The 12,399-nt window shown below is 40.6% G+C and overlaps 1 protein-coding gene across 1 annotated transcript; it reads right to left on the bottom strand.

Annotated features, from left to right (window-relative positions):
• Positions 1 to 6,224: 6,224 nt before the first annotated feature.
• LOC104081254 (mitogen-activated protein kinase kinase kinase MLT-like) lies at positions 6,225 to 11,687 on the bottom strand (the record flags this gene model as incomplete). Its single annotated transcript, XM_009583916.1, has 3 exons — positions 6,225 to 6,694; positions 11,014 to 11,149; positions 11,627 to 11,687. Coding segments are annotated over 3 exons (569 nt in total), but the record flags the coding sequence as incomplete, so codon positions are not given.
• Positions 11,688 to 12,399: the final 712 nt, after the last annotated feature.

The raw sequence follows: 12,399 nt of genomic DNA, 5'->3' as shown, positions 1-12,399 counted from the left end.
GCTGTGATTACGACTCTCTCCCGAATGGTGGGTATTTTCTGCAAAAGGAAGGAAAACTGTCACTAGACAGAATTTGGAGTCGGGCCGCTGTGACTAGTCTTCCTGTACAGACAGGTCTCTTGGTTTCTGCCAACGCTTCGTAACTGCTCCCCTGAGGCTGGGGGAGTGCAGCACTTCCCAGCCTCCTCCAGTGCTGCAGCCCATGTGGGGCACACTTTGTGGTACGCACGATGGTGTTAGCTCTCGAAGCACAAGGAAACCACGGAGGATGCACAGGAGAATGACTGCGTTAAGTGAAATTCTGGGATGATTTGAAAACTGACACAGGAGAAGATGTCACTGTAATACTGATTGCCATTTTCCTCATTCAAGCATATGGAATCCCAAGCTTCACCTTCTTGGCATTTTTATCTGGCTAAAGGCTTAACATTAATTGGTAGGTATGTATTTGGACTGTCAGTGTCTCCCAAAGGCTCAATACCATGATGTAGTTGCAAACTTATTTGATGTACATAACATTGACTTATGAGAGACTCCGCTCGGTTACCCACCAGTGCCCAAGGCTTTGTTACCTCCTCCAGAGAGCCCTGCCACCCAGCAATGCTCCAGCCCGCACCCACAGCCCCCCGGCAGGCACTCAGCCCTGCCTGCCTCCATCTGAACACTGAGCCCCAGGGCAGAGTTGCCCGTTACGTGCCTGAGTGCTTCCCTGGCTCTCCAGGCACAAGAGCAGGGTCTAGTGTAATCCACCCACAACTTTCAGCCATCGCTGTGAAACACCCTTTGCAGCATCCACGTGAAACTCCCATTGAAGGACTTGTGACTGCCCGACACCCCTTGATTTCTGCCTCTATATCTATGACTTTTTGCTGCCCACCCCACTTTGAGGACTCTTCAGATCCTCTTCCTCCTCCTCCATCAATGTCTCAGCCAAACCTTGCTGGGCACAAACCACCCATGAGGCCAGCTGAAGCCACCTCTGTGAGGAGGACGTAGCGGACCCTCAAACCCATTCCTTTGCCCACTGCTTCCCCAAAGGGGACAGAGCCAACGGCATCAGGGTGAAGTGGCAGAAGGGAAGATGTGTCTGCCAGAGAAAAAGAGACCTTCCTGACGACTTCTCTCCACTACACCATACTTCCAGCCAATCTTCTCAACCTACCTGCAGTTAGTCAGGCATTCCCTCTGCTAAGAGCTACCCGCAGCCTGGGCAGGATGCTGTGGGGCAAAAGTAGTGCTGGGGCAACGCCTGAGCACAAGGGAGGGCAAGTGGCAATCATAAACATCCTTAGGAAGGCGGTGGGTCATGCCTTTTGTAGGTACTTATAGTCAAACGGGCTGGTGCTGTGGGAGGGGCCTGGTACAGTAATTTGTACAACTGAATCATTTACTGCAGAAGTCCGATATTGCACTTCTATTTGCACAATGGATTTTTTCAGCTTTTCCCATGTTTAAATATAACCAGTGGCAGAATATGTTCTGTATTATTTCAATTTTTTTTTTAAAAAAGATGGGAGAATAAAGAAGAAATGTCACACAGTGAGTAATACAAAAAGTGACTTAAACCAGCAGACAATAAGGAACCTCTTGAAACACCAGCATTTTACACAGGGACACAGATGCATAAAATTTACTGTCAAAATGTTTATTGCAAAATAGAAGTTTGGAACAAAGAGAAGCAAAGGAAAAAGTTCACATCAAAAGAAAGTTTATGACACCAATTGAGGAAATTGAATACATTGCATGATTTCTTCTTGTTTGTTTGCTTTGGTTTTACACTGGAAAAATCAAATCCACAGTGTGAATAAAACAAGACATCATATGTCAAGTGCAATAAAGAGAGTAACTGACGCTGCAAGGTTTTACCACAAAGAAGTGTAACATTGCATGTTCCACACAAATGATATATTCAGTTTACAGCACGAGTTTTGCCACAGGCATTGCGCTCAGCTTTGTTTTTTCAGAAGGGAAAATGAAGTTTTCTAACACCGTGAAAAGATTTTCTATTCAAATTTCATCGGTTCACACTTGAAGTGTAAGTAGCATTGACTCCTAGTATTCAGTACAAAACTTCTTCAGTAGTGCAAAAGCAAGAAATGCAGTGGACTATATCTGACTTTAAAAGGCATATGAATACTTAGCACACAATATAAAATGTTTAAAGAAAGTTGTTGGTTCTACAGTTTTAAAATTAAATCTTCACACACCAGAAATCTCTGTGCAGATTTTACAGTATACACTAAGTCGAAGTCTGGAAGAAAAGGGAAAGATCTCTCCTCCAGATTCCTACCAGTGCATTTTAAGGGCTGTGAAAATTACTAAATGAATTTATTTTTCTACCTGAACGTTCTACCTCGGACTGTAGTTAAAACCTCTGTCAAGTTAGAGGTCTTATTAAAAACCTGTAAAAGCTGCCTGATTACAGAAAAAGGAACTACAGTACTAAAGACACACCGTAACGCTGCTGAATACTTAACAGCTATATGCCCACTATGGATTTACTGCTACTGCAATAGCAATATAAATCATTATTGCATCAAATATTTAACTCAGAATAACCACTTTAAAACCCAGAAGGAATGGGAATCAACATCTAATGAAACCGCTGGAACGATAAACAAATGACAAGTCAAGAACAGGACTGTGTGACAAGGAGCTGTGCCAGACCTCACCTCCTGGAAGCCCTTCCCATCTAGAGGGGACAAGCTCCACATCAGGCAGCACACAACCAGCTGGGGATGCAGCACACCTACACACCGTACCTTAGGACACTTGCTACTCCAAGGAATTAGTGGTGTGATCATCACAAAAATGACTAGATCAAACGTTTTCCTCTGTTAATTCCCCCTTTCATTTTTCCCCTCTGCTGAAGGAAAAGAAAGGGAGCGGGGAGTCAGACATCCTGTCTTGGTCCCAGCTCACCCTGTATCTCTAAGCCAGCCGAAAGCCGATCCTCACCATTCTTCTCTCGGGCCATTTACCCACCTAAGTCAATGTTGGCAATACAACACAGCCTGGTAAAAACAAGAAGTTCAGGCCTGGTTTTTACCTTTCCCCTCCGTCAAGTATTATTTTACTGCAGATATCTCCAGGGCTTATGGAAGGTAGAGAAACTGGGATCCCAAAAGGCCTGGTGGGGACTAGTGAGCCGAGAGGTGTACGAGGCATGGGAAGGCTTTTGGTGGCTTTGCTCACAGCCCAGAGCAGCCAGAGAAACACCTTCTGGGTTTGGTTAATGCTTTCACAAGCTGACACTCCATGTGGCTGTGGACTGATGTGGAGATCTATACACCCCGGTGATGATACAGGTAGAAGACAGACTGGGTTGCACTGCAGAGCAAAATCCGGTGTGGAAGATGAAATATTCTGACCTCCTCCAACCAACACACCTGCCCACCAAGCCACTTTCAGAACCTTTATCTAGTGAGAAGCATATCAGAGGCAGAAACAACACAGCTTGATTCTCACATATGATTTTTGGCTTGTAAACTGGAGACATCTGGTATGAAAGTCATCATAGGAAAATAAAAATGCAGTCAGTACCATTATTTTTTTAATAAGCATAGCCAATATCCTAAGTATAACACTATCTCAAGGGAACTGCATCAGAAGAGTTTGTCATGTGTTATCACCTCTACAATTCAGAGATCACCTTTGCTACTTTGAACACACAGGTAAGTTTTACAAGAGTTTAAACTTTTCCTTAATATAGCTTAATTTGCTTTGACAAATAATGTATGGGGAAAGAAAGGGGAAGGGGGAAAAAGAATCCATCTTTGTTTCATTAAAAAATGCTGGAACTAAGTACACGGCGGAAATTCCTATGAGCATGCCACCAAATTCTGATGATATTTTGCTGAAATAAGTTAGACACCTGGCTAAGCACAAAACCTTGAAGACAGACGTGAATCTTGTGATTTTGCAACTATGAAACCCTGTGTCATACTGCTTAAGGACTACTTTTTCTTCTGTAAAGATTAAGGAGTGGATTTACACATTCAGTTAAAACCCATGCAAATATAAATGTGCATGAAGTGCTCTGAGATTGTCAGGTGCTAAAAAAAATGTAAAACATCAATGCTAGGGACAGATCTTTTGGTTTTTTTGAATACTATATGTACTGAACCAAATTTCATTTTCAGTTAAAGCTGTACAGCCCTACACTGGTTATGTGGTACAGTAATTTATGCACAATAACACACATCTTAAGATCTAAAGTGCACATATTAGATTACACAAATCCATCAAATTTTCCTGGGTGCAAAGTGGCAGTTACAAAAATAGTATAATTGCTGTGGGTGTTAGCAGACGTAGAGTTACAAAAATAGTGCAAATCTGCACTGGAAACAGCTTATTTGCTCTTACTGCCATTTAATTATTTGCCCTTCAATGTCCCTTTTTCTCCCTAAAACCAGGTTGCTTTGACGGACCTACGAAGGCATCCCTACCTGTGCCAAAGGAGCAAGTTTCTCCTTGGGATATTCTGTAAACTTATTACATCATTCAAATTACAATTCTATCATGAGAAAATCTTCCCAATACAAGAGGGTTAACCTCAAGTTATGATTTGCATACTGTTAGGAAGAAGACGGAATGTGGCATGACATCCTACAGAAATTAAGCATCTCAGAGGGTCTAATCCTGTGCAAACTGAGTGGAGTAGGCTAGCTCGAAGCGCAGCACTCGCTGCCTTGCAGGTTACCAGACCACTGCTGATGCTTAAGGATAAAACAATTCTCTCTCACAACCCGAAGAGGTGCCCACTCGTCACTCTAGAAAAACTCCTTCAAAGAACTTTCTCTTTTGTTGAGCGAACATGTAATGATTTCAGGCCTGCTGTTATCTAATGTATCCATTTTTCTCTAAGCTATCTACAAAAACACTCACCATAATATGTAGGTTAGAGCTGTGTAACAGGCAAGCCTATAATTAAAGAAGCCACTCAAAAACAGAAGTTTTCATAAAAGAAACCCCTCCAGTAATTGAGAATGGAATTGTGATGGCTTATTCCCACTACAGCTGAAGTAGCCAGTAGCATTTTTCTTTTGAAATGCTGCTCTTCTTCCTTGGGCAAATATTTTACATCTTCCTTTCTAACCTGCATTTGTGTTCGCACTGGTTTCCCTCCCTCCTTCTGCATCACCACTAAAGGGGTCATCAGGAGAAATGTACTTGCTGCTCTCAACATAAGTGCCTGGCAGGCAATTATTGCAGCAGATTGTTACACACTGAGTTTTACAGTAAGTCATAACAGCAGTGGCTATACTTTAAAAGTGATTTAGCTGCAAAAAACAGGTATGCAGAGACTAGTAAATATTCCTCACATTACTGCCATCATGGAGAATTTCACATAAGCCACAGTAGTAGGGCCCAAGCTGAAATGTCATTGTGGCTTTGTCCTTTCGTAAGGGTAGCAGACACGGTTTAGGAGATGCAACAGAATCAAAATTTACTAACACCGATTTTTACTCTCAAGTACAAGAATAAGTGCATCAAAGTTAATGAGGCTTCCTGGATTTACATCAACATAACTGAAAATTAGCTTCTAGATCACAGTATCTGATAATAGATGCAGAGGTCTGATTGCAGTTCGCTTTACTAGAGTGAATTATATACACAAGCACATACACGTGAGGGAAAAAAAGAACATTTATACAAATCATCTACTAATAGGGATTATCTGGATTCTGCTGCTATTCAGTTTTTAAACTGCGTATTTAACTAACCCCTCGCTTGCCCTCAACCAAGCCGCTCTCCTCCTAGAAACGTATTTGTGACTTCCCACAATGCCGCCTTGAAAAAGCCTTTAAATTAGAAACACAGCAAACCCCTTCACTGCAACAGTAAGAAAGAATGGATTGTAGAGAATAGCAAATCTGGAAGTACAAGTATATTCATATGATTGACAATTAAAGGGGTAAGGGAAATGACAAAAAACACAAAAGAAAAATTTGAAGTACATTAATGGCATTAAAGGCATTGAAGTTTCCCCCAATGTTTTCAGATCTTAAGTTTATCAAGCCATAGTTTCTGTAATCAGGCATCAAGAATTGTAGACATAATCATGGTTCTTAAAATAATAATAATCTCAATTAGTTTGGAAAGTTTAGTTCCAAATTTCATCAAAGCAGAAATAAGTCAGCACAATCTAAACAAAAACAACATGTCTTTCTACACACAAACATGCTCAGCCTGGAAAACATCTCACTTTTTTTTTTTCTTTTACAGGATTTAAACAGACCAAACTGACAGGATTCTTGTTCTAAAACTTTATTGTTTTGCTTTGCTAAAACCGATTTCAGGGTTAATTCTATAACTGATTTCATTCGCTGCTATCATCTGTGTCATCAAAATAATCATCATCATCATCATCGTCATCTGACCAGTCGAATTCACTGAAACCCAAAGCCATGTTGATTTTCTTTCCTTTTCTCATAGAGGTGGTTTTAGAAGAATTCTTTTTGGCTTGCATGTTTATCTGCATTCCAGAATGCAGGACAGATCCTGCTTGGTTCAGAGAGAAGATATCCCCAAAGCCCGTCATCATCAAGGCCTTCAGACTTTGGTTCATGCCAGCTACCTCCCCGTTACTTGTTGCTGTGATCTGACATGACATCTCTGCACTGTTTGACTCCTCTGTTTTAGATTCAAAGTAAGACTCCTCAGACATTCTTGCAGCAAGAGGTAAGAAAAACTATTTAAAGGAGGAAAGGACAGAGCAAAAGTGAAAGTTAGAACCAATTTAAAAATCGAGGAAAAAGACACCACCAGATTAGTTGGCAATCAACAGAAAGCACAACGATTAGTGAATCTAAACACGGAGATCAAGTAAGAATTCATTAAACCAGACAGCTTCATTCTGCGGTCATTGTTCTTAAATGAAAGTGCAAAATCACTGAGTCGCATGGCAAGAACCACAGGTAGCAGAGCTTTCATAACAAAAGAACTCTTCATTTCTACAGCATAAAACAGAATGTGCCATCTCCCAGCCAGGTGCGCTGGCTCCCAAGGCAATGCGGGTACAACAGAAGTCTGAGTGAGTTGCTTAATTGAACCTTTCAGAATTGAAGAATAAATCACGTTAAGATCAGAGAACCCATCTCCCAAAGTTTGGTGCAGAAGTAGCAGCCCTCTAAATATCAGAAATAACAGCAGCAGTATTATTTGTGCAGAGACTGGTTTTGAGCGTATGCTCAAAAGGAGAAGAACGGGTCGCCCTGCGATGGCCGCAATCAGAAACGAGCCTCGCGCCAATGCAAAGGAGACGGGAACCAGCCTCCAGCCCACGCCAGCACCTTGCTTCTGGGAGCTGTCCCAGGGAGGAGCAGGCAGGGGGAGAGGGGCTGTTTGGTCGGCTGGTCAGCTTCTTCAGCTTGGTTGCCTTTTCTTTTTTTTTTTTTTTTTTCCTTTTTTTAGTGATATCAATAGATATCTGCCATTTGGTTGTATATCGTATTAAATCTCTACTGATTTAATCGTCACCTACAGATAATGGTGTTTTCCTGACCCAGTCTGTTTGTAGTAACAAATGAAACATGCCTTCTCCAGCTAACTAATGATTAATGCCTCTTCAGAGTGGTCGGGCTAGTAACCTCTGTGACATGCTTGCCTGTTCTCCACAGGGAGTAAAAATTCATGAGTTTCATCCCAAATTAAATTACCTACTAAAGCAACAGCAAAGGAGCTATGTGTGAACACCTGAACTGGCCTCTCTTTCCAAAGCTGTTTGCAAAACTACCTGCCCAAAATTCACGGGTTTTCACATCTTTTTTAACCTAATCAGAAAACTGACTGAAGAGTCAACAGCTGTTGGTCACAATGGGTTACAGGGATGATTACAGTGATGTCCTGGTCTATACCACAGGAGGCTTCATGGCCAGGCTGCTCAGAGAATGCCCATTTCTTGGCAAAACCACTTATATTGACTTATATTGACAAATTGTCTATCGTTAAAAAGTAAAAAGTTTTCCCTACTTACATAGGCTTTCTATTTGCGTTGTGGTTAACAGAAGTTAGTGATCATGGTTTAAGAAACGAAAATAAAATTAAGAAGTTGGGGAGATAGGGTGCCCTAAATACTCGTCATGCGTCCTATGGCTAAGTGACAAAAGAACATGCAGCTAAGCTTCTGTACACTTGGCTGTACAGGAAAAAACAATTACACCATCACCAGAGCACTACTCAGATGAAGGACACCAAAAGCTCCTACTGATGAAGAGAAGGAATATTTTAAAAACAAGATCTAGCCACAGAAACAAGATGCCCAGCACACACGTTTCAGTGCTAGGTGGTTCTTCCGTCAGCTATTGGAGTTTTAGTCACTTTAGATCCATGGAAAAGCATCCCCTGACATATGGGAAGAATTTCCTATAAAGATCAACAAAGCTGCAAAAAAGCTTTCCTTTAAAACACGTTTCTGGTTCAGTGTTTGTGCAATGCCTGGCAGTGGGTAAGCTGCGAATGGGCTGTAACTGTGGTTCATTTTGCGAGTTATAATCACCTTACTTCCTCCATATTTTGCCATCTCGTTATCTGGAGAACTTAGGAGCTCTTTGCAACAGGACCTGCTTTGGTGTCGCATTGCATATGATAACTATCATGAAGAGACTTTTACAGATGGCTGGGATCCCCAGTCTCTGTACAAGCCATGGTTCTCCTTAAATGACCACCTGCAGGTGCATGGCACCACAAGTGAGTATCTGGATTTCGTGTCTTGCTCACTCTCTTCCTCTAAATATGAGCTTCAGCTTAGCTACATACACTCCCTTCTTTAAGTCAGGTCTTCTTTCAAAAAAAGTCTCCCATTTCACCACAGCTGTGGATATATTTTACTCCTCCAAAAGGCTCCAGATTCCCTTGTGCAAGAGGCTCTTGGAGATTTGCACAAAGGGAATTTGCAGAGGTCAGACTCAAACGTGTCTGTCACATAAGACACAGCAGAAACAGGGTCAAACCAAAAGCAGGGAGAAACACTACTTTCACAGAAGTTTTTCTAAAGATTGGCCTCATCTTTCTCTCGTGCTGATGTGTGTAAAGCTATACTTTATTCCTTGGAGTAGGAGGAGCCTGCCACTCATAGCTACCTCCCATGCAGGATGGCAGGATGAAGCTCTACCAACCCTAAAACACTGGAGAATCAAGTGGCAGAGACAGCTTCGCTGTTCTCTTTTCACTTGGTTTGAGTTTCTCCTCTTGCACACCACTTCAGTAGTATCTGCTGGCCTCTGGTCTTTGCTGCAGAGCAAAATGAGCAGGGATGACAGTACCAGCAAAGACACAACAAGGCCTAGTTGTGTTAAGAACCAGGCATAAGCTTAGTCGGCACCCTAAGCTGTGTTATTAGATTTGGTTGCCGTATCTTTACTACTGTTTTTACAGCCAAGGTAGCTTAAAATCGAGCAGATCGCTGTCGCAATCCTCCAGTTTGATACTGCTGAGCAGACGTAGCCTGAACTGAGGGAGGGAAGGAGGGAGGGAGGGAGACACTTGACTCCAAGGACTACAGCTTGCAAACAGAATGCCCAGGGATATTTTGCAAATGGTTTACAGCTATGAATTTAAAATATAATTGTATTTGTAACCAGTGCCTTGTAGAACTTCATTTGCTATAAGAAAAACAATCCTGCTTGAATAAAGCAACTTTTGCCAGTATGTCAATTTTTTTCCAACAAAAGGGCTTTTTTTAAAGCCATTCAGTGTTAACAGTTCACTAAAGATCTATAGAAAAAACAAGCCTATATTTCTCTATTAGAAGAAATTGCATTTAAATACAACAGGAGAGTTGGGTTAATGTTATGCAGAAAGATAGTTCATGCTTAGCACAATAGGCCTTAGCACAATGCTTTATTCTTTCAGCAATGCCAGCTCTAAGTGAAAAGTAGAAGTCATAAGCAAGTACAGCATAAAAAACCCTAGGGCCTTGCTCGTGAAAAGATTTGCTCATTAAGGTTTTGTCGCATGCTGTGCTCAGGATAGATGATGGCCCACAGCTCAGTTACTGGAAGTTTGCAAGCATTAAAGCAGGCATACAGATATCTACTGAGAACATACAGTATCTGCACATAGGAAAACATTCATTCTTCATGATTTCATGACTGCATGTTCACAGCTGGAACATGAATGCGACTTCATTCAAACAACAGCAATAAGCTATGCCTTAAAAACAAGTTGTATGTAAATGGGTCTGTCTGGAATCGGCGTTATAAGTAGGATAAAATTGTGCATAAGAAAAATCATATTCTACTACAATCTCAATTTGGTATTTGTTTTGGCTAGTGCTTTAAAAACAAGTAGGTAATGCAGTATTTTTCTTAACAACAATTCTGTTGTACTATGTCTAGCCATGCATTAACCCTGTGGTCCTCCCTCTGCCAATCAGTAGTCAAGAGCACCGTATTTCGTTAAGAAATTCAAGATAATCTAAGGAAGTTTTTTTGTTCAATTTGTTAATAGAAATGTGGCAATCCTAACAGCTAATAACTGGCCAGTACAAGTATGTTAACTATAATTATGAACAAAGCCCTAAATTAACACTCCAAATTTTGACCCCCTTTTTCAGAAATGGAAATTTGCTTCTTCTCAAAGAAAAAGAATAACAAAAAAAAAAATCTACATAGGTTTCTCAAGCCTTCTTCTGCAAGAAACAAATGATTCTTACATTTAAGACCAAATCCTACATCCATTAAAGTCAACAACTTTCTAGTTGAAAAATGAATTTATTGAACGCAATCAACTTTTAAAGATGAGAACTATAATTAAATCAATGGGAAACTACTTAAGTGCCCACGGCACAATATGAACCATCAGCAATATCTGGTATCTAACGTATTAGATGAAATTTTAAAAAATAGTATAGTTATGTGCAGTGAGGTAATAAAAGAGACTTTAATTGGCCCAAAGGAACAACTAAAGAAAACAGGGGCACTATTTCCTTGGTGTGTCTTTAGATTTACATAGACAAAACTCCAAATACTTTCTGAAGTAAGATGAAAGGTTGAATCATTGTCTACTTACAGGAGTATTGGACTGTTCGGTTAACTTCTGCTCCCACATCCTCAAACGTCGCTCCCGTTCCTTTAGTTCCTGCTCTTTAAAGCTCAGGTCACGCTCCAGTTTCTTTAGTCTCTCTAAGGTTGCCTCAATTTCGCATCTGCACAGAGACAATTTGTTACGTCTTGTCTTTTCCTGACAGATATAAATTGTTCATAATTCCCACTTGAATGTTAATTAAATGTGAAAGGCTGAAAAGTACAATACTAACTCAAGCAGTTCATTTAATTACCAAATGCAAAAAAGCCTTTCAAAGCTTTAAGAACAACTGGCAATGTTTATGCTTGAGAATAACTGTAATACCTTCAGTTGAAGAAAAATAACATTTAAAAGAGTAAAATGCCATATAATAACAACTTTTTAAAAACTAAAATGCCGTCTTTTCCCTCAACATGATGAAACATGATCTTATCCATATAGAAACTGCATTAAGAACTGGTAACGGGACAGCCATTAGCAACACAATACGGGCAGTCTAAGAAGCCCATTTGCCTGGGTTTACAACTTGGCTATAAATATTATTTGGACTTATACTCAAAATACACAGAAGCAGCACTGAGGTGTTTTTCCCACTTACCTTCCTGTTTCTCTCGGTGAAGACATAAGAAAAAGAATATAAACCATGATATGACCCAGCCCTGCAAATGGTTACAAATAGAAGCTTCTCAAGTTAGGAACAGTGAATAAAAGGATTTGGTTTACTTTTCTCTGCTTCTCACCATACATGCAAAGGTGTGAAAAATAAGAAAGGCAGGAAGTGAAGGTGGTATTCACAAGCTTCAAATAGCGTCTTTATCAGGTTGCATTGCATGTACCTCATCCCTTAACAAAGAGGTTTCCTTTGATGTGCTTTCTGATGGACCCTATCTTTTAAACACATGAACTGAACTGCTCTCAGAAAAGAGTTTAACAAGTTTTGCACTCCAAATGCATGGGTGTATACTAGAAGGTACAGAAAAATAATTCTGTCACTAAATTCAGACACATTTTTTGCTTGTGGGATAACCAAAGAAAAACCTCCAATTTGTATCAGAGGTTCTATTTGCATTTAACAAACCGTTTCTGTGACTGCTTGGGAGACTGTGCACTGCCTGCTACCTGTATCCTTCTACTACTTCAACTGTTTCCTATTCACATTGTGGGAATAGCCAATCTCAGCATTTTGTTTTCCTCCTAGAGAGAGCAAGCTCCTAAGGAGACAGAGATCCTGAACGGAGCTCTGAAGATAGCTTTTGGGACTCTCTAATGCCAAATCTGCTCAAACTTTCACAACATTTTCCCTTCATAAACACACTGCAAACAAAGTCTGCTCCTTCTGATATTTTCAGAAAGAAAATAAAAAGGACTAAC

This window comes from Fulmarus glacialis, unplaced genomic scaffold (genome assembly GCF_000690835.1).
Source record: "Fulmarus glacialis isolate BGI_N327 unplaced genomic scaffold, ASM69083v1 scaffold41558, whole genome shotgun sequence".
Lineage (NCBI taxonomy): Eukaryota > Metazoa > Chordata > Aves > Procellariiformes > Procellariidae > Fulmarus > Fulmarus glacialis.
The sequence above is the reverse complement of the archived record's forward strand: the minus strand, read 5'-3'. Positions and strand labels throughout refer to the sequence as shown.